This window comes from Amblyomma americanum, chromosome 9, assembly GCF_052857255.1.
Source record: "Amblyomma americanum isolate KBUSLIRL-KWMA chromosome 9, ASM5285725v1, whole genome shotgun sequence".
In the NCBI taxonomy this organism is placed as follows: Eukaryota; Metazoa; Arthropoda; class Arachnida; order Ixodida; family Ixodidae; genus Amblyomma; species Amblyomma americanum.
In genome coordinates this window covers 65,648,938-65,672,005 of record NC_135505.1, presented here as the reverse complement: position 1 = coordinate 65,672,005, position 23,068 = coordinate 65,648,938, and the positions used below count along the sequence as shown (strand labels likewise).

The 23,068-nt window shown below is 43.3% G+C and overlaps 1 protein-coding gene across 1 annotated transcript; it reads right to left on the bottom strand.

Annotated features, from left to right (window-relative positions):
• Positions 1-3,327: 3,327 nt before the first annotated feature.
• LOC144103397 (uncharacterized) lies at positions 3,328-22,276 on the bottom strand. The gene is made up of 4 exons (XM_077636126.1): positions 20,317-22,276; positions 9,372-9,734; positions 6,367-6,702; positions 3,328-3,627 (listed from the first exon to the last, which is right to left on the bottom strand). Exons 1-4 carry the CDS (start codon positions 22,163-22,165, stop codon positions 3,443-3,445), a joined length of 2,733 nt encoding a protein of 910 aa, XP_077492252.1. The 5' UTR covers positions 22,166-22,276; the 3' UTR covers positions 3,328-3,442.
• Positions 22,277-23,068: the final 792 nt, after the last annotated feature.

Genomic DNA, 23,068 nt, shown 5'->3' with positions numbered 1-23,068 from the left:
CGAAACGCTATATAAGTTGCACAACTTGCACTGCGTCAGGCAGTGAGCCATTCAAAACAGCATTACTTTGAACACACGCTGCCGAGCTTTATTCGAAATGCTCCGCAGAAGTTTTGGAAACATTTGTCGAGGAAAAACAAACCTGTCGACCAAGTTCTGCACAATGGCATTCTTGTCACAGATAAAGCAACCACTGCTGAATATTTTAATACATATTTCTACAGTGTATTTCCGAAATCAAACTCCCCACTACGTCACGCTGCTGTATCATGTTCTCCAGACCTACGCATTGTATCTTCTGCTGGCGTGTTTTCAATGTTGTTAAATCTGAAAACAAAAGTGTCTTCTGGTCCTGACGGGATTCAAAATATGTTCTTGCACCGTTCTAGTGAAATGGTATCCAAATTCCGGGCTATAATTTTTCGTGGAAACCTATCAACTAGCAGTGTTCCTTTGGATTGGAGAGTTGCGCGGATTGTGCGAATAATTAAAAAAGGTACTGCATTATCTGTTACAAATTTTTGTCCCATATCACTGACATCTTGTTCTTGTAAACTTATTGAGCATATTGTAGCCACTTATATACCTACCTTTCTAAAACGACAGAGATATTCTCTCTCACTTTCAACATGGATTTAGAAAAAGACTTTTAACCGCCACTCAACCAACATCTGTAATTCATAGTTTTGCAGATACTTTAAACATGTCAGGGCAGATTGACGTTATTTTCCTTGATTCTAAGAAAGCGTTTGACCTTGTTCCACATGGAAAACTAATATGTAAGCTTGCGTTTAGTGGGCTTCCTTCTTTTAAAACTAACTGGGTGCTTGCTTACATTTCTAACCGCGCACAGTTTGTCAGCAATGATAATCGTTGTTCCAGCTACCTCCCAGTCACCTATGGCGTACCGCAGAGAACTGTGCTCGGTCCATTGCTCTTTTTGATATATATAAATGACATTGTTGATGTAATAAGTGAACCATTGCAAATTAGGCTCTTTGCCGATGATTGTGTTTTGCTTAATAAAATCATATTGTGCGAGGTTCAGGTTATTCTTAATTCTAACCTTCAGAACATTGATTCCATGTGCAGTCGATGGCACATGAAGCTTAACAATAAGAAAACAGTCTTCATGAAAGTAACCAATAAAAGGAATAACCTATCATTTTCGTATAACCTTCGATCTCACCAGCTTGAGGAAGTTAACGAATACAAATACCTAGGTGTTACTCTAAGCAGTAACCTTACCTAGACTAAAAACATATCAAACATATGTATATTTTCTTTCAAGAAACTTTGCTTCCTCAGGCATAAATGAAAAGCTGCCCCTGCTAGTGCAAAGCTCCTAGACTATGCGTCCATCATCAGACCTAAACTAGAGAACGCATGAACCGTCCGGGACCCTTGCAAAAAATATAACATCGACATGTTGGAAATGATCCAGCGAAAATCTGTTAAATTCATTTTTAAGAAATACCGTTCATTGACTCGCCAACCGCTCTGATGGCACAACAGAACATATAGACACTGCCAACACGAATAAAAATTCAAAGGCTGAATATACTTTTCTCATTCAAAAATAACAAAATTTCCTTGAGCCCTGATCCTTTTATTAAACCCAGCACAACGCTACTAACAATAAATCATCACCTGGAATCACAGGCAACGTACAACGCTAGGGTCGATGTTTTTTAATACTCATTCTTTCCGCGCAAAATTACACAATGGAAGGAACTCCCGCCTGATCTACTAAACAACATCAATGCCTTTGTCAAAATGGCTTGTAGACAGATGCTGAGTGCTTGTTTCTTGTTCTGTGGCATTATTTATATTTGTTGTGCGATGTCACTTGCTGTATTTATTTTATGCCTTTTTGCCCCTCCTGCCAGGACTCATATTAGGGTCTGCAGTATATTGTAAACAAAATAAATAAATAAAATATCACGCTAACCTTCATGCTTCTGCTTGCAACATGGAAAAAAAGTAGGAAGACAAACAACCGTCATATCACCTTCCCTTGCGAAATTTTAATTTTTCATAAATTTTTTTAGCGACGCCATATTACTCATATTCTTCTATTTTTCTTGTCACTCATTGTGTTATAGCTTCCAATAACAACGCCGTGCAGAAATGAATTTAAACCCTTCGTTGCATGGACCCTGTTAGGGTTCCTTGCTTCTGACGTGCTTATATCCTGTGATTTTTTCTCACCAGAATGTTACATATGCTTCTTTGTTGAAAACTATTTTGCATAGGCATTTAGAAACTGGCTTGAATATTTGTCAATGACAGAAGTACCGGATTCTGCTGTTGAAAAAGCATATGAAAATTGGTTGTTGGGAAACTAAATGACGCAATATTTCTCATATAAAGTATTTCTCACCTGAATCACGCCGTAAGGGAAGGAATAAACGAGGGACTGAAAGAAGAAAGAAAGAGAGAGGTGCAGTAGTGAAGGGCACCGGAATAATTTCGACCACCTCGGAATCTTTAACGTGCACTGACAACGCACAGCACACCGGGTACTCTGGATCAGTAGCCGAGGGCCTTAAACACTGAGCCACCACGGTGGTTAAATGCTTCCCTGTATTTCAGCACGTGCGCATATAACATTGTGATAAATTTTAAGCATCGTAAGTTCTTTCTGAGTACACCACACCGCCGCGGTGTAGTACATGTTTTACATCCAATTTTTACCAGTTATTTGTTAGGGCTTCTTGTTAGTGCTTCTTTTTGTCAAGCTTATAGCTTGTATCCTATTACTTCCGCACGTCGACAATTCGCTTTTTTTGTGTTGTTCCTCGGCTGCTGACCCCGATTTCGCGGGTTCGATCCCAACTATGGTGGCCATTTTCCGATGGAAGAAAAGTACAAAAACGTACGTGCGCTTCGCGACACCGACCAATCAGCTCAAGGTGGCCTCAGATGTTCCTGAGCCCTCTCATACCACATCATTCCAAGCGCAAGTTCGGGTAGTTAAGACCAGAAGTTACAATTATGTGTACCTTGACAATAACGGTACTGCGCTTCCATGTCTTTCTATCAGGGTAGATCAAAGAAGCTGTCGCTTGTATCTGTCACACCCTGCTGCACAGACGCAGAAATGTAAGCGTTTCGTAGAACCACAGTAACTCCAATAAAGCACTGTGCTTTTTCACCATGAAATATGTTTATACGGTGTGAATGACAACGTACTGTATTGTTTGTAGGTATATCGCAAATTCTATCTATTGTTTCGCAAATGAATGGGTAAGTGTTAAGCTATATGCAGCAGTTTGCAAAATCCATAGCATCACTAGTGTTTTATTGTTGAAATATTTTTAAATATATTTACTGCCAACATGAAAGCAAACTTTGATAAGAAAAACTTGTGCGCGACCGAGGTCACAAACACTGAGGTCTTGGTTTCGCTTCCTGTACGATGCCATCTTTACTAACCGATCTACTCGCACGTGGGTGGCTGTATCGACCAACGCCCGCTGCCAAGACAGATGATCTCTTCCGATCCAGTCAGGTTATACCCCATGTCACAAAGGAACTGAACCTTTTTTCCCACAGAAATTGGCCCCGGAGAGGTCACTTCCAGCTCTCCGTTAAGACGACTCTTGGGTTTCTCGCAGGTCACATCTGGAACCACATGAAGCATCACGCATATTTGGAGTACTCTAAAGCACAGAGGTAGAATAAGCCATAAACACTCTTCTATGGACTCAAAGCTATGCGTACGGTCAGAAAACAAGGCAAAGCCACCATCATAGGAACCGAAACCGCAGATATGAAAGACTACTGTTCCTGCTCCCGCAGGGAGCAGAGTTGCGCGTCTGTTTTCCCTTGCCGCTCCGAACGCCATTCGCCGAGAGGCGATCACATAATTTTCGTGACGTCAAGTGTTCAACTTTCCGCGGGGAAGCTGACTTCACAGGAGTAATGTTGCTGTATATGCTCCGACAAGAACACTACACAAGGGGACAGCCCCTACTATCTTGAGCACAGTCTGGTTTGCTATCCGACGGTAGGGTATTGTGAAGGCCCCACCTGGACTAGGATGCGGCCAGAGGCTACCCATCTTGAGTGCTGTCTGCATTGTTCTCCGACTGAGGGGGTATTGTGAAGTCCCCACAGGAACGAGGAGGGGTGCCTCTAAACAGCCTTCTCGTGAGGCTCCTGCCACACGAGAAGCAGCTTTCCCGCAGAGCTTGGAACAAAACGGCGGACCTACGCGCAACTCTGCTCCCTGCGGGAGAATATACAGGAACATTATGAAAGACCTTCTTAATCCTCAGCAGCCACACACAAAGAACTTGGAGGTCACGAATGTCATGCGGTTAAAGCCGATGTATGGATACGTAATTAAAATGGCTGCAATAAACATTTTCTAATGGCACGTGCGCTACATTTGCTCGGGAACCGCATATTCTTGCGCGGCTTAAGAAAATTTCTTACCTGGAACTTCACACGTTTTGTTAAGTATGCATTTTGTTGTGCTTTCCGCTGGTGTTACAATGTTTCTTGCAATATTAGGCACCAAACTATTATGACATAATTCAAACTTCTGTACATTATCGGAGACACGTGTAAAACTTGACACAAGATGCAAGAACTTTTAATTATAAGAACAAAGTTGGGCGCTTCGTTTGTATTCCTCCTGATGCTTTACAGAACTTCATTGGTTGAAACCAGCAGTTACCTCAGTGGGCTTGTTGCAGCTGATGAGGAGGGGATCCTTCGCTGAATGAAGGCTGTCTTTGATGCAAGAATTTGTAAGATGACTTCACTACACAGTAATTAAATTCTAGAACTGAGAGCAGCCGGGAACTGTCATTCAAGATAATTTTAAATGATTTCTGAAATGATCAAACTTCGGCACTCTGGTTGAGCTTTGACAAGGTACCCTTAGATGTTTAGTCTTCATTAATAAATAAAAAAGGTGTTAATATGCTGTTTATGCACTTATCCTGTTTACTAGACGCGCTCTGAGCGTTTCAGCAGCAAACTGTGTAGCTATCGGCTGGAAACAATTCGAAATTTGTGTTTATTATCAATTCCTACTCCGGCATGCCAATGAAAAATTTGTGCAGTCACTTTATAATAAAGAAACTCGGAATATTTTCGGCAGGTTTTCATTTGTCATGCATTGTCGAAACCAATTTTTAATTAAAGGAAATATTTACGTCGTCTGCTTACATGGTTACTTATTGCCTTTTACATATACATTCTTCTTTTTGCAACTTTTACGTAAGACGCATTTATCATTCTGAGTGGTATAATGCATACATCGCATTGCCTTGAATGGGAGCTCCGGGTGTATGTAGAGTTCGTGTTATTGCATTAAAGTTTGGCCTGTTTGTTTTTTTATTGTTCCTGATTACTTGCACCATGCTTGGCAGACGTGCTAAATTTCATTCAAGCGAAAAAAATATTTTCAAAATTTTGTGGTTTAGGAAACTTAGTTTGGATGACCTCTAGGAAAGAACTCTACATTCTGGAGGCACAGCTTTCTCCACACGTTAATAACTGCTGGATGCTGCACTAACAAACTGTGAGGGTTATATTACGTTAATAAAAAAATCAGCGGCAAATGAGACAGATGAGAAGGGACACACAATATCGCGCTACTTACAGCTGACTGATTTGTGGCTCAACCATGTCATCAACCATTATTTTGCGCTAGCGCAGGTGAAATCTAAATTATTAAAATTTACCAAGCAAAATAAAGAATGATGAAGCACTCTTCTATAAGAGTCACATATGTGCTTTTGACGTAAAGAGATTGTTGTTTCGTTACGGACGCTGAAAGACGACTTGACTTTGATTAGTTCTAGAAAATGATATTACGTACGTGGGTGAGCCAAAAATATGTCAATTGTAAGTTCGAAACTTCGGTAAGGGGGAGTGCGCGCTTATGTGTTTGTGTGAAGTGAGTGTCTGCCTTGTTATGGTCCTGTGTCTCGTTTTGTCTCGTTCCTTTCTTGCTAAACTATGAACGTAATTGGCCAACGCATATACGACTGTTTCTATGGAAACGCTTGTGACGTCAAAACAGCATCACTTGATCCTTAGCCACCGGCCACAAACTGAGTTTGGGTTTTGCTTTGGTGTTTTCCTAGTATTAAACTGGTTTCATGCCGTATATTGAAATCGATTTCTATGGGAGAGAGGACACTGTAAATACTCTTACGTGACTATCAACATCAAGTGTTCGAAAAACCTCCGAATTTGATCTTATGGCGAAATGAATGTGGTGACTGGTTTCCGTGTTTATGGGATGTTTCCAATGGGTAAAAGCGCTGCAGTGGGAAAATGCATACGCGGCCACTATCTTTAGGCAGTTTTGTTTCTGAATTCATACATTTCAACTTCCTTCACCTGCTACCATGATGCTGAGGGAATGTCGCTTGCCATCCTCCGTCTCGCAGCTGTACGTGCCCGAGTGATCGGGTGTTGCGCTGCCGATTTCCATTTGGTATGCATGGAATTTGTTGTCATCAGGCCGTTCTCTGACCAACTCGAAGGAAGCATCACGGGGATCGGTATTGTTGTGCAGCCAAAACACTGTTCCCTTTTGCGCCGGGTAGAGGCACTTCAAGCGCAGCCTCCTTCCCGGCCGCACGACGAGCCGGCCCTCGTCATCAGCGGAAGCCCACTCGTCATCCACTAGGCCGTCGTGGACGATGGACGGCACAGCTACATCGGAACTGTTGCCTGGGAATTCGTAAAAGCGGAGGAGTCATTTTTTTATGGAAGACCAGAGAACATGCTGTTTCGAACTATGAAGGTAGAGTGAAAATCATTACTTGAGTAGCATGCACAGATGCCCTTTCTGAAGTTTAAATCGCGGGTATGACAAAAATGAGCACCCATCACTAGCATTAAGGACCGCCCTTACGTTACGATTTTAGTGCCTTTTTTATTTCCACCGGGCTGAAACCATCAGTCTTGGTTCTTCAGGTGCCTTTCTTACCAAACGGGACGCGGCTATCTCTCTCTTATCTAGACACGCGTAAAAAAGTCAGCAAGAAGAAAAATAAATATGAGAGTAGGGACGTTCTTTTGAAGCAAACGGTTTTTGTCGGGTGATATCACAGATTAAATTATAATTGAAATTCTCTACACAAAGTATATTCAGAAAATTACTGTCATTGGACGATTGCCTCGCCAACAGTGTCATGGTAGTAGAAATAAATCGAACGATATCTTCTGCAGGAATGCCGAGAAACACATTTAACGATGAGCTGAGTCGTTTCTTTCATTGTTTCGGTAAACCGTTTGTTCATTTCTTGCTCTGAGCTCTAGCTTGAAAGTGAAAAGCATTCGGAGGAGACATTTGAACTATGAAAAGCAAGACGGCACTTCAGGATCCAGAATTCCCCCTTCAGTGAGGTGGTTAGAATATCTTCCCACGCTGTGGCAGGCATCTGATGCTGATAACCCTGTATTCTGATACACCTCATGGACGAAACGGCAACAGTCCCTAAGAACAGGCCCTCAGGCCAATGCCATCAACGTGTTATCATGACGCCGCTGTCGTGTCGGTAAATTCGCTCTATATCATATCATATACATTATACCCCTGCTTGGTCACTGCCAATTACATAATAGCGACGTCGTTGCCTAGAAAGCATATATTCTGGAACACGTCTCTCTTCGTTCTTGAGGTCTGTCCAAATACAGAAGCACCATGTATGAAGTTGTGGTCGACGGGACGACATCACACCACCCTCCGACCCCCCCGTCCCAAATTCCTTCTCGTCCTGTCAGCTGCTTTGCCAATAGGTTTGGGTCCAGCAAAAGCGGCTCTGTAAACCTCGCTGCCGTCATCGCTGAACAAGGGGAATGTTTTGCCGAAAATTGCATGTAATATGTCAATGAGGGGGGGTCAGTCACCATAGTGCTGTCTTCTGCTGAGCGTATTGCGATTGCTGAATTGACAAGTTCGTGCATTCCATAGAGGTGGCAGAGAATCGTTAAGAAAAACAGCCTTTGAAAGCAACTAGAAACAGCGAGGATCTTCATCTCTACCCGATGACTGAGAAAAAGTGCTCAAGAACGCCCCATGAGGCAAACGTATTGGTCTTTAGTTCTGGGCTGCAGGACTGTTTATAATCTCGAAATGACATACCGACTCCAGTTCAAATAACTGGCTGAAGTATTTTGCGGTTTCAGTTGCTGTCTGCGTCACGGCCTGTTATTCTCTTGATAAAACCCGGTAATTTGCCACTTGAAAGGCTATGCTGAGAACGAAGAATAGTAAGTCGGCAGTGTCCTAATGGCAAGCTCCTTAAACACGCCTGGTCAGCGCTGCTTGTTTTACAAGTAAGTTGGGGCTTTACTTCATCAGGCTCAGCAGAAACCACGCCATATAATTTACCGCACGACACTATAGACTATTCTAGGATGAACAATATGAAAGCGACTAACCACTCAGCAAATACTTGAAAAGGTTGATAGCTTTGCAGCGATCTTTTGTAATCTATAAAAGACAGATAAGCTGGAAAAACTGCCAGCCCCCTAAACAACACCTTTACGTGATCATTGCTGCAAGGTGCAAAAACCCGAAATGACGTTCCGCAGTATTAAGATATAGCAGCGCTCTGGCGTCCAAGTGATCAGTTAGACTCTGAAGCTGAATATTATTGGCAGGGTTATTAAAGGCCCTCTCGGTTTATTCGTTGGTTTGGAGAGAAAACCTGCGTTAAATGAAAAAAAGACATTTTTCTGTTCTATGTGTGCCACATCTTACTAAAGACCGGCGCTGGCAAGAAAATCCTGCGGTGGAAACCAGCAGGAGGCAGTGGCAGGTGAGGAGAAGGACATTTGTAGCTCGTGGAAAAGAGTACCCTTGACTGCTTTTCACAGGGGTGTAAGAGACAAGGTCACTCTGTCGCTCTGAATAAAGGAAGTACCTGTTCTTGGTGGTTGGGAACGGCACAATGGCTTATTTGAGTGCTTTCTGAGAAGCTATAAACGGTGACAAAAAATAACAGAAGCTTTGTGGCTGGTAACTGTGAAGTAACAAATATTGCCGAAATGATTTGCAAACGGAGCCTTTAAGCTTGCGTTTCAATGTGTCAGAAATTTCCAACCATTTTTTAATATACTAAGCGTATCAAATTCTACGCGACACTGTACGCTTGCATGCGATTTCTTTCTCGAAAATCTGGTTCTTATTCAAATCAAGGGCATAAATTAACCCTAAGGTTTTTCTAAAATCCTTGTCTCTAGACCTTTATTCCAGTTTTTCTTCTCTTTTTCGGGAAGCATTCGAACACAATGCAATTTGAGAGCACCTAACATCAGTCCACATTAACGCGCGGGAAAGAGAGTTGTTAGGTAAAACACAAGAGCAAATGCAGCCATGTGCTGACACTTACCCAGCGGCTGCTCGAGAGTCGGCAGCGGTTCGCACGTTGGCGGTGGGCTTGACCAACGCTTCGTTCCGAGGCACGTCAGCTGGCGTGCCCCGACAAGCCGGTATGTTCCCGCCGGCATACAGTGGAAGCGTACGACTGCCCCCAGGGGCATCCTATCGCTTGGTAGGTTCGGAGCACTGAACCTGCCTCCAGGGTTCGTGGACATAACTAGGCGATCGTCCGCTGCCAGCACATTCAGCCCTGGACATCCGCTGCTGTCATCTGCATGAGCTTCCCTGGTTAATGGGATATCTATCTTTTCTTGACGCATGTGCTCATATTGACGTAAAAGAACCACTCTACTCATGGTTTCAACCCCAAACCCTGACGAAGGTCCCAAATTTGGCGGCTTGAAAAGGAGTAAAACATTTTGTTGGTTTAGAGAACGGTGGATTCAAGTTTAGACAAATAACGTTTATGTAAATCAGGCGAATGAAGCATTACGTCTCAGTACAATAAGAAGAATAATGTTTCTGGCTGGAAAAAAAAATATTCGCGGTATTTAAGTTTTGTATTTTGAGTGTAAAAAGATACGGGAACAATACATTTGTGTGCTCATTTTTTTGCTTCAAAAAATCCTAGAACACCAATAATCGCGAAAATAAGCTGAGTATACCAGTGCCCAGTGTGGATAGTTAATTACCAAGGATTTTTTACCCGCTGTTTCGGTAGCGGTCGGCGCTAGAGCTGTAGTGCACATCTGCATCAGGTTCGAGCCGCCAATCTGGAGTAGCACATGCTTGGTGGCTTGGCGTCGCCGTCATGCACTGGCTGTTTCTGTGAATCAGGTCAGGCTTCAGCTACGTGACAATAATTAGAGCAATCGCACCTTGACATCCGTCGATGTGAATGGAAATGCCCAGCGTGGCTTCGGACAACGTTTGCATATTAAGTTACGTTCCACTGAACGCCTGCGACAGGAACATGCTAAAAGTTATCTCCTTAGGCCCAATAAACAAATCATAAGGATTTATTGTGTCGAAAATTTTGCGCGCATACCCCTTTATAGAGAGAAAAAATGATTTTGTCAAAATTCTAAACGTTGCACAACTTTGAGACTAACGCGACAGGAATGCTTCTTGCTTGGACTTCTCCAGTTTTAGCCAAAAAGATGGTGAGACCGATCTGGACCAAGCTATACTAGGCCGCCATGAAAGAACAGCACGCGATAAGACAGCATGGATCAAAACACCGCACACAAAACAGCACAGGGGGCAAACAGCAGAGCGACAGAACGGCACAGGGAAAGAACAGCATGGTGACAGAACAGCACAGCGAAAAACAGCGCGTGTCTCAATATCACACCAGACAAAACGGCACAACGACAAAACAGCGCAGCGAAAAACAGCACAACGACAGAAGTGCACGGAGAAAAAACAGTACGACGACGAAACAGCACGTCGAAGTACAGTGCAGCGCTGCTGAAAAGGCGAACTATCAAGCCGTAACAAGAAACGGTAAATCACAACACATGCGGACGGCCTCCGGAGTTCGAGTGCTTGTTTCGCAGAATGAATAAGGAACACGGTAGGGTAATAATCGCGATCTCAAATATTGTCTTTTTTATAGCGTGTTATGAAATTAATCATGCTGAAGAGGTTCGTCTGGAAGCATCGATTCTGCGGGTTGACCATCTTGGTGCTGAATTATGGCAAACACGCCAGTAGCAGGGCTCTGAGTGTACCAGATTTTCTCATTCTTCAAAACTGTCGCTGTCTTCAATTGAGTCCTGCAATTTCATTTGTAGCGAGCTACAAGGCATTCGTACACTCAAAATATTCAGAATGCGATGCTTATTTTCAAGAAAGCTCCATTGCCCGAGCCGACCACTTTTCGTTTTTTGGTGCCTTACCAGTATGCTGCCCTTTGGTTTTGTGAGGCTGACCGACGGTAAATTTACTTTGCCAAATGGGCTAAACTGCTGACCAGAAAATTCATGCGTCAGCGCGCATTTTTTAGTGTAATTTTATACTGAGGGCCTTTTTTCAGTAAAACTACTTTTTGTTCTAGTTGGTGCCTTTTGAACCAAGAAAAAGGAGCAGCAAAAAACCATGGAACCGCACAAGTAGAAAGGACAAGACACAAGCGTTGACTAAACACGGAACTTTACTGAAGGAAGGCCCGTCTTAAATAAGGCAAGCGACAGAGGTGAAAAGGAGGAGAGCGAACAATCGAGAAAGATAACAGCAAGCCCAAGCAAGCATCAAGACATGAAAAACTGAAACGTTGGCTGCTTCTAAAAAGTCTACCTCTGCTGCAAAAACGACAATGAGGGAGTGCAGATGCAAGTGCCGCCATATCTCTTAACATAGTATGCTTCCAGGCTAACACGCGCAGTCCTTTCCCACTCTTACCTAGAATCCTAGTCTCAGCTAAACGAGCCGCGCATCCTCTGCACTTACTTACATGCGCTACCAAATGTACGCACTTATCTTTTAACTGACCTATATTTCGGTCATGATCCCCCATTCGATCGTTGATGCAACGGTCGATTACTCCTACATGAAACTTTCCACGCGTCATGGGAACGGCATAAATTGCGCGTGTTGAGCACTTGACAAACGTAGTGTCATGTCGTATCTGGCATTCTCTATGTTTAGAGCCGCAAATGCGTGGTCATAATTTTCCCAGCTTGTTGATCCATTTTTTCACATCAAAGTGAATTATCACGAAGAGTAATGTTCGATACACTTGAGCAAAGCTACTTTTTTCGCTTGGAAGCCAATCTTATTTAGACATCAATTTTCTCCAAATTTGATCTTTTGCACAGGAACCACAAGAAACACCTAACACGCACATAACCTAACAAACACGGGTGTCTACTGAAGCAGAGTTGTAGAATGAAAGCAGAAAATTCCGTTTCACAGGATGTTTATTCCCAAATTTGAGAATGAAGATTGGGAGCGTCAAGAATCAATAATCAACAATCAATATTCTTTGCACCCACTTCCATTCATGAAGTCTGTAAAATTTTTAATGGCTTCAAAAACAGCCATTTCCAAGATGCGGATGGCATAGAAATTGGGCAAGTGAAATATGTAATAGATTTAATTTCGCCTGTGTTAACACATTTTGAATGCTGCCCTTTCCACTGGTTTTTTTCCGGAACAGATGCAAATAGCGAAGGTAGTCGTTATTCATAAAGGAGGTGATAAAAACAGCCTAACAAACTATCGCCTAATATCTATATTGCCCATATTTTTTTAAGGCCTGGAAAAAATAATTAATGTCCGTATAGACAGTTTTTCGTAAAAACATGACCTAATTACTGACTGTCAGTATGTATTTAGAAAAAAACGCTCTACTGATATTCCTCTCTTGCTACGAAAAGACATGATCCTAGAAAATTTAAAAAAAAGACTCATGACGCTAGGTGTATTTTTAGATTTCAGCAAGGCTTTTGATTGCGTAAATCATAAACTACTTCTTTGTAAACTCGAGTCCTACGGTTTCCGTGGGACATCATTAAACTTAATTAAGTCTTATTCAAGCAGACAGAGACAGTTTGTCCAAATACATGAAGAGAAATCGAGTAACCGACCGATAAAATCTGGTGTGCCGCGAGGTAGCATCCTTGGCCCGGTATTTTTTCTTTATTATATAAGTGATATTGTAGCAATCAGTAATACCTGTAAGTTCTTTATCTATGCAGACGATTGCACCATATACGTGGAAGGAAAGTATTTGGGAAGCATTTTAAGACAGACAAGCTCTCCGTGTTGTAGCCTTCAAGATTGGTCTGTAAAGAATAACCTAGTACTAAATGAATCTAAAACAAAATGTGTTCTTTTTCGTGCAGCAGGGTCTCAAACAAAAGTGACTGGAAACATGACTTTAGGCCCCTACTCAATCACAGTCGAAAAACACGTTAAAACTTTAGGAGTAATTTTCTCAGAAAACATGTCCTGGAATGAACATATTAACGCTATGTGTACAAAAATTCGCAAATCAGTTGGCGTGCTTAACAGAACCCGGCATTCACTTCCTGTCGCCTTAAAAAAACTCATATACCATTCTCCTTTCCATTCTCATCTCTGTTATTGTGTGTCAGTTTGGGGAAATACGACGTCCCAAAACCTGCATAAATTGACTATTTTACAAAAGAAAGCAGTACGAGCCATACAAATGCACATTTTCTTGAACATACGCAAGGATTTTTTCAGACACTTAAAATGCTTAAAGTGGGAGACGTGTATAATAACAAACTACTAAGATGCTATAAAAGTGCAGTCCATGGAAAACTGGACTCATTTTACCAAATGCCAACCTCAAACGCTCCCACTACGTGTACCCACTTAGACCAACCCCCATGGCAAATACCATTCTCACGCACAGAGTGCGGTCAGCAACGGGGAAGTTGTACTCTACATAAACTAATAAACTACTTTGATCAACTAGGTATCAATGTATTTACACTCAATAATGGGCGCCTAACAGAATTATTCTTGTACGTAATATGCATCACATTTTAATAGACAAAAATGAATGAAATATTCAATTACAAGTGCAATCGTGTTTTTCTGTCTCTCTTGTGCACTGCATGCATCTGCCTTCCAAGATTTACATATTTGATAACCATGTGCTATTACGACAGAGTTTTCTGTTCAACATATGTTATCACAAATGACAGATCTGAGTGGTATTTCTGTCTTTGTAACTCTTGATCAGCATCGATTACATGTTTTTTTTTTTGTTATCAGTGTGTGTGCATGCACGTTTTTTTTTTTTACATGTACTATAGCCTGTCGCTGCTTGAGGGGCGTACGGGGCTTTTGTCATGCTGCGAAACTTGCAGCTTTTTCTCCGCCGCCCTTTTTCACCACCTGTACACTTAGTTGGTGAAATAAATGCTCATTGATTGATTGATTGATTGATTGATTGATTGATTGATTGATTGATTGATTGAAACAAAGCAAGAATAGCGAATTGGTAATATGGTATGGTTTGCTTGACTATAAACACCAAGGAAAGCTGGTCATAATTATACCGATGGGATGACTTCAGCTCTGATAGTAGTAGCAGCAGTATAATACATTTATTGAGCCAAGAGTTACACGCTGAGCATAAATCTGGTAGATACTCGTAAAAAATTGCGCCAACCGCAGGGCTTCCTTTCATGGTATTCAAAATCTACGAATAAAAAAAAGCTACCCGAACTAAAATACTGACGTCAGGTGTTACTCACATGATCGTATAATCTACTATAGGAACGCTGCAATTTCTTGCTATATTGCAGTTGTGTTTAAATTATAGCTGCGCCGTTCCATCACCGAATGTGCGCAAACTTCTCTAAACACATTATCAGCAAGCAATCTACAACCAGCGTCATGAAACTCCACGACAACAGGAAGTTCACTAAGGTTAACTACCCTGGGCACTTGACCTCAGAGCGGATGCCTAGGCCATTTTACGTCTCAGTTTCCCAGATTCATCTTACATATATTACAGAAAGAAACTAGATCTTTGCCAGCGTCACGAAACCCAGCGGCAATAGCAAGTGCAATAATGTAGACTACCAGGGGCACTTGACCGCAGAGCAGATGGCCGGGTCATTTTATCTCTCTGGTTCCCAGATTCGTCTTTTATATAATACAGAAAGAAACGAGATCATTAAAGCCAAGCAAGCAAGGACTACATAACCACTACTTCTGCCAAATGCACCGTTCAAGCAACGCTGCTACCCACCAGTGGCCAAAGTTGACCCATGGGCAACTTTAGGGTCAAAAATAAATGAATAATCAACGCTCTTACTCAATGAATAAGCATGCCCTGTTTCTTGTTTCTTAATGAACCAGCGAAACGAGCAGTCGCTAACTCCAAAGATTGCTGCCGCATGTGTGGTGGTTTACCGTTTGCGGTTATGGCCATGATATAGTCACCCCTCCAGCAGCTGCACCGCGCACCGATGCGCTGTTTCGTCGTCGTGCTGTTTTTTCTCGCGCTCTTCTGTCGTAATGCTGTTTTTTTCGGTTTGCTGTTTTTTCCCTGTGCCGTTTTGTCCGGTGTGCTGTTCTGACGCGTGCTGTCCTTTCCCTGTGTTGTTTTGTCGCCATGCTGTTTTTTCCCTGTGCCGTTGTGTCACTGTGTCGTTTTTTCCCTCTGCTGCTTTGTGCTCTGCTGTTTTGACGCATGCTGTTTTGACGCATGCTGTTTTGACGCATGCTGTTTTGACGTGTGCTGTTCTTTCGTGTCCGCCTCTACTAGATCTACCCGAAGTCGCGGTTTAGAAGGTTTGGCGTTTGGATGCTGACCTAAGGTGGCGGGTTCGATCCCGCCCTGTGCGGTCGTACTGCAATGGAATTTATGTATTAAAACAGGCGTGTGCTGTACGATGTGAGGACACATTAAAGAACCCCTGGTGGCGTGAATTATTCCGGAGCCCTCCATTACAATACCAGTTTTTGCTTTTGTGTAGCTTTAGGACCTTAAACTCCGTCCATTAAAATTCCTAATTTTGCTTCTAGGACTGAGTTTTAAACCTTGTCAAAAAGCACTTCTGACACCGAATGCTAAGTATCGTGTTATAAGACTGTTTTTTCCTTATACCAGTAAACGGTATTTAAGGTCTTATGAGATTTGTTTAGCGTAGAAGTAGCCGGTCAACCGGACAGTGCAAGTAGCAACATTGTCATCTCCTAGGACTCAGTGAAAATTCGTTACTTCAAACACGCTCTCTTTCTATCTGCGGCAGTAAAAACCTCATCCTGTTATCGCACTCAGTCGGACGGCGTGACATGAACAGCTATATTTAAAGACAGGCGCAACTCTGGAGCGCCAGGTAAACAGCATTTGCCAGTTTTCTGAGAAGGAATGTCGAAAAAAATGTTCTTCAAATTTCTTGACGAGTTAGGCAGGCAGTCTTCAAAATGAAAACTTGGAGTTCAAAAATGGTCTCCAATTAGCACTCGCAATCATTAAAACTTATAGATCTGGAAAGATACTAGAGCGTGATTTGTAAGAGCATGCTAGGCAGTACTTCAATATAAATTACCCATGAACCCATGATTTCTTTTATTTCGATGGCTAGTAGTAGTAGTAGTAAAAACATTTATTTTCACAGAAGGAAGAGTAAGGGAGTAGGGTGTTGGGGATAGATAGAAGTGGAGCTGCAGTGGTCGGTATTCCCTAGTCCAGGATCCCGTTGGCCTCCGCCGCTGCCTTGGCCCTCGTCACCAGCATAAGCTGTGTGCTCGGGCCGGAGTCAGCCAGGAGGGCCTCCCACTGCTCTAGACTAGGGCTATTTATCTTTGGTAGTAAAGGGCTTTTTTCACAGCCCCAGGTGGCGTGGTACGTTGTGGCGTAGCCCCCACACCACACGCACTCTTTCGCATATCTGTTCGGCCACATTTTATGATACATGGCTCTGCTTGGGTAGGTGTCTGTTTGTAGTCTTCTGAGCGTGGTGGCCTGCTCTCTGTTGAGGATATCCGCCGGAGTCGAGTACTTCTTGCGCGCTCCCAACAACGCCTTCATTGCCTCCCCGTACGATTCTGGCGTGCTGAAGGGTTCGACCGGCAAACCCGCCCTCCGGTTCGTGAACCCTCGGACAACGGTGTCTGCCATGAGATTTCCCTCAACCCCAGTGTCAGGGACCCAAATGATGGTGTGTTGAATGTGTGTGTTGTTTGATCCATGTCTGTGTTGGTTTTGTGCGAAGAGAATCCTCGCGGCTTTTTGGCCGATCCTGCCATCTCTGTATGCCCTCGCTGCAGCCTGAGAATCCGTCGCTATCCAGTAACTCAGTCCCTGCCGATGGGCTTCAGTCAGGGCTAGAGCTATGGCGATCTCTTCCGCTGCTTGAGTTGTCCTTGTGCGCACTGATGCACCAGTAATTATCTTCCCATTGGCGTTCACTACTGCTACCGCCCTAGCGTTTTCCTTCGTTCTGTACTTGGACGCGTCAACATACAGAACCATCTGTTTCTTCTTTAGGAACCTGTCCAACTCCAATGATCTCGCCGCCCGTCTTCCTTCGTGGTTCTTCGGGTCCATGTTTCTGGGCACTGGTTTAACTAAGAAAGTGCTCCTAATTTGGCTGTCAATGTCTGTCTTGTCTTCGCCCTCGCCTTCTGCCGGGTTCGATGGCTAGAGGCTTTATATCTCAGCCGTTTCTAAAAAGGAGGACACTCCTTTTGAAAACAGTTTCTAAGACAAAAAAGTGGCTTCTGCCCTACAGGAATAAACTGTGCCGAAGGATGTCATGAAGGAGGCGAATCAACTTCCCAAAAGTGTGCGCTATAGAAAAAAAGCACAAGGCCAAAATTTTATAACGACATAAGCACGACTACTTAACTTTACAATTGCAAATAGAGGTTTGTAGCTAACCATTACTAATAGCCATGTCTGCTTTAGCATTTCTAAAACGCGATTACCATCAGCGATGACGGTGATGGTAATCGTTTTGGCATTTCTCGAGCATTTCGAAACTCGCAGGGCAGCTGTGTTCGCAAGCTGACCTTTATAATCAAATGACGTCAATCAGAGGCGTGCGCACCGTCTTACGGTTCTGTTTCTCGCTTCTTGCTTTGGGCTGTTTGCCGCGATGTAGCCCAGTTTGACCGACGTCACTGGGCGCGCACAGCCGGCGCGTGATTTTCGAATTGCGCTAGAAATGGCCAAAATTTTTTGAGCCACGGTGCCGACGTTAATCGCATTATGAAAGTTATAAAACAGATATTGCTCGTGATCATGGTCAGTTAAAAATTTCTGCATCCAGGTAGGCGCCCATCTGTTTTTTAAGAGATTAACTGTCATAAATTTGTTACTCAGCAAACTAGATAACATTATTCACCTATCTTTTATTTACTTGTTCGAGGACGGGTATTACATTTCCGCAAAAGCAATGTTTCCACCTTAACACACCGAGTTTTGAAAATTATCGGCTGGTTTGCCTGAAAGACCTGGTTAGGTACAGGGTGTGTAAAGAAATAGCAGACATTGATTTTACTTTGAAAAGCCGAGGACGACACTTCAGTAGAGTCTCTGCACTTTGATTGTACGACTGGACAGGCATTAATTTGCGTTGTAGTGTCCGAAAAGAAAACGACAAATTGACTTTAGTTGCCTAATAATTCTACATTCTGCATAACTGAAATGTGTGCTTGTTCACTTTTGTTCTCTTCCCATGTTTTGTTCTCTTTCACATGTTAAAGCAAGAGCTTATTTGTAATTGATGTTAATCGAGAGAATATGTTGTACGACATGCCCACCTGCTTGGTCTCGTTGAGACCGCAGTATTTGTAAATAAATAAATAAGTAATCAAATATGTTGTATGTGCTTTAGGGTACGAGAGTGTAGCTGCCTAGTGCAAGGCCGTTAAAACGAGAGTCGAGCCCAGTGTTCAAATGTTTACAATCGCCATCATTGTTCCCAATACCGAACATAAAAAAACATTGAGGACAAAATAAGCTTCTAGCGGGAAAGAGTTTATGAACGCAGGTTTTCATGTATTAAAAGATTTCGCTAAAACAATCAACATGATTGAATGTTTTTGATTAATTCTCTGAGCGTTAAAAACGTTCTCTATTGCTTTTCTACGGCAGTCTTAATTGTTCGATGTGAGCACTGAAACATTTGAAAATAAAGATTTCGCTACACATCGCAAGAATGGACCATTACCATCAATATTTCTATAACAGTACGCTAGAAATTCCAAATATTAAGCTCTCGACGATGGCTTTTCTACATTTCGCAATCATGAACCGGTGTCGCTTCAATGCAGCAATAACTCAGTTTACGTCTTTTATGAGGCAGAAGATCAATCTGTGGTTCCAGTTGGACCACCACGAGCAGAGATGGCTTTGTCGCCATGTTCAATACGGCAAAGCGGACATATAATGATACCAAAAAATGCTTTTATTTTGGATTTTCTATATTTCAATCCTCTATGTAATTCAGGAGTTTTCTTAACTCAAGTAGCCTTCGGTGTTGAAGGCCAGCAGCTATAACAATATGATGTTTTGCACTAAAATAATTAAACTGGTTTGCAAAATTTAGCTATCGCCTTTCTGTATCCCACTACATGAAGAAAGGTCTGCTTTGTACAGTCCTGTAGCCACGAACGCATCGATGTATCGTTCACGGCTTTCCAAACAAGAATCTGTGTTCTATGATTTCGGACGCCTTCTATATAAAATATCTTCAGAAAGGAATGCACTAGGCTGTTTAAAAAGTATGCATCATGATTCAAAACTCCTCTAAGAAGGCACATACAAATATTCGATGCCACGATAAATGCAGTTGGAGAAGGGTGTAATGGTCTTGGACACTTTGGTTCTTCGAACACATTCTCCGATATGAGCAACCACTTTAAATTGCCGTTTCCATACAATCAATCCAGGTGGGGCCATCGATTCAACCAGCGAAATCGTGGACATTAAAAAATGAAACGTCATTAGTTCGGCATACAGGACGTCTATAAGTTTGAACATCGCGCACACTATAAGACGACTGGCCAAAATATAGAGGTAACGCAAAATTTATGGCGCGTATGTGGTTTGATTTGGCTCTCGGAATTTCAGGGCTACTCACACACAAAATTATTGCTCAAAAATCCTGGCTGGCTATCCGGCATACTTGTCTTCTTGTGTTTACCCAAACAATTTTTTCAAAACCATTTGCAATGTAAGAGCCTCTGCTGGCCACTGTGCGTGCCAGGACACACAGTGAGTAATTTAGCTTTTCAGCTGCCGCGGGAACGAGGCCGGGCCTCACATTCAGCTACGCGGGTCGGGTACGAGCTCAGTAGACAGGTAATATGGCGGGCCCGGGCCGGGCCAGGGATTGAAGCTGCCGTTCTTGGCCGGTTTCGGATTGCAATGCTCAGGCCCGGCCCGGGCTCGTGCCTTAGATTGGGGCCCGTACGGTTTGGTATAGTGTGTATTCAAGTTCAGAAAATATATTTACCAGGGTGCCCGCCTTGGATTCCGAGAAGTGAATCTGTGACGTTTTGCATGTCTTGCTTCAGTTTTTCTGCCCTGAACACTCGCCCAAGTTCTTCCGTTATTGTCTGGAGCTTGAGGTCGCCTGCGATGACGCTTTTTTTGGCGTTCTCACTTACCACTTCCAACCAGCTGGTTACATTATCCAGAGCCTCCTTTAAAGCACTAGTTAAAGACAAACTCTGTTGGATGCGTCGGTCAAAATCACTTATTGGTGCTTGTAGCGACTCACTCAGGTTTCTTAGTTCTGATTTCAGTTCCATAATCTCCTCTGAACCAGCGGTTTCCACAGAGTCGTTAAGCGCCAACAACTGAGCCTCTAGTGTAGCCAGGCTGACATTCATCAGACGAAGAGAGTCATCTTTAGCAATCGTCGAATTCAGACCAAACTCGATCTCTTCAATCCTATTGAGGATACTCTGCAAGCTCTCCCAAACTGCAGTTGTATTGCGCGTGTTCTCTGCGGTCCTGCCGTCCAGTTCGGTCAACACGCGTTTTTCCAATTTTACCAGAGCCTCGTTCACAACGTCACTCATGTTGGCGATGGTAGTTTCCATTTCTTTGATGGCATCAGTGTCCAGTGCCTTGTAGCTTGATACCAAAAGGTGGAGTTCAGACAGATTTGCATTCACAAGAGCACTCCTATCTTCAAGCTGTGATACCCTGCTAACACATGCGCCATCATCGAAGATTTTTTGTAGATTGAGAAGCTTCTGAGCCATCACACGCATGACGTTTTCAATCGGCAGCTCGTTATTATTCCATTGGTCACTGTTCTTCTCCGAGTCATTAGTTAAATGATAGCAAGGCGCCGACGGAGTTGTCGAGGCAGAGTGGTTAGAAGTGCCGAATCCCGTGCAGCCTCCAATATCACTCTCTCTCATCACGATCGGAAAATTTTCTTCCGCTCCAACAAGTTCAATTTCTCCGATGCCATCGAAAGCCCTTTGAGTTAGGTTTCCATCTTTTAAAAATGTATTGGAAACATTTCCAAGAACGTATGAATCATTGTCAGCTGCGAAACCCTGAACATCTCGAATAGAGACATTGTGGAAAGGTAACGGAAAAGGGTTAGTAACTCGTTCAAGTTGTGAAGTGTAGCCTAGCAATTCATTGTCATGGTTCTCCTCGCCAGCGCTGCCTTGAGATGATACCTCCGTCGGAACGCTCTGATGTATTTTTTGGGTGGGTGTGCTTGCGGCTTTTTTTCTTTCGGAGCTGTGGTCCTGGTTTGTATCAGGTATATTAGTTTCTCGTTGCGAGGAAGCCAAGAGTTCCATGACGCGTTGTCCAGCTTTGTCAAGCCGCTCAATTTTGGCCAATTTGTTTGGAAGGGAGGCCATGATTCTCTGCATCGGAGGCATCAAAACTTCAGCCAGCCGCTTTGTTTCTGCATGGACTGCAGCAATGCTTTGGTTAGTCTGTAGCCTATCTTGATGCAAGTCCCGCTTCACTCGTTCCACAGCTTCGCGGAGGTCAGTTCTTTCCGCTTTCATTTCACTAATGTCTGCTTGAATCTGGCGTATTTTGCTTTCGTCCTCCTGAATTGTTGTGCTGACTTTGTTGACGCCAGCCTTCAAATCTTGAATATCACCCTGAGCTCTCATGAACGGTTGCTGCAGATTATTTATGTCGTTTTTCGAGGCACTCACCTCATCGTTTAGGAGTTTAAGCTCCTCTTTAAGTTTCTCCACCGCCTTCAAGACGTCTGAGCAGCACTTACAATCGCCTTCCGTCATCCTCACAGAAGCTGGTAGGAACACAAACAGCGTCGCCACAAGCACTTGCATATGAAGCTCCCTGGCAGTGCCCATCTTTATTGGCAGTGTTTTCTCACGTACGATCCAGGAATGCACATGAAAAATTTCAGATGCACTGAACGGGTACTTTCTTCACGCTGCTCAGGCAGAAGCAGAATTCCTCGTCCGGTGGAAAGGCACACAAGGCATACGCCGTGATGGTTTCCGCAACGAACTGTACGGGGAAGTCAAGCGGCTCGCATCGCACGCCACATAGGGCTGTCGCTTATCTGAAGGATACGCTGGCAACGAGACACCACGGAGATTACTCGCCGCGATGGTCATTGCTGTAACTCAAGACAGGCGAAGAGACGCAAAAGCGCTTGCGTTTGGGCTAAGAAAGTCGAACAGTTCCTTTTTCTTGTTTGATACCTCTCTGTGAACAATGTTTCAGCCAGTGCACCAACCGGTGAAATTTCGGGCCAATGCTAGCGGAGCCTTACACACGCGCTGGTTGCTTTCAGGAAATGCCTTTAAACGACGTCAACCCTTTCTAAAGAACTAAGTTATCAACGGATTTTCGCGCTATGTCTTAAGAATGGTATTATCACCCCTTTTTGGAGATGTGTCATTCAGCGTGCAAGTGCATGTGGCATGCTTGCTCACAAGCAGCTCCAGTGTTTCTGAGATAAGACTGCTGATGTCTGAGACGGGGCAGCAGCACCTTTCTGCTTAGGCTTAACATAGACGTTAGTACGTTGAGTGAATGTATAGTGCAGGAGATATACTCACCCTTAAATGTAAATAATTTCCTCAGTGGTTAGATCCCATTTATTACATGCTTAATGTCTGTCCCAGATGTTTACTTGCGTCAAGTCGCGTCTTTACTGAAAAAAAAAGTACCAAGTGAATTCGTTTTTTTTCTCTTCCTGACGCTTGAGACACCAGATTTTTTTTTTCAATAAACAGTTGCAAAAG

Excerpts from the sequence above, each read along its gene's own strand:
- LOC144103397 (XM_077636126.1), bottom strand. The coding sequence starts at position 22,165 with ATGGGCACTGCCAGGGAGCTTCATATGCAAGTGCTTGTGGCGACGCTG. Across the intron at positions 9,735-20,316 it reads AATCCAAGGCGGGCACCCTG|GGTTTGGGGTTGAAACCATG; the intron begins GTAAATATATTT and ends GACCTTCGTCAG. Across the intron at positions 3,628-6,366 it reads CCTCAGCATCATGGTAGCAG|ATGTGACCTGCGAGAAACCC; the intron begins GTGAAGGAAGTT and ends ATGTGGTTCCAG.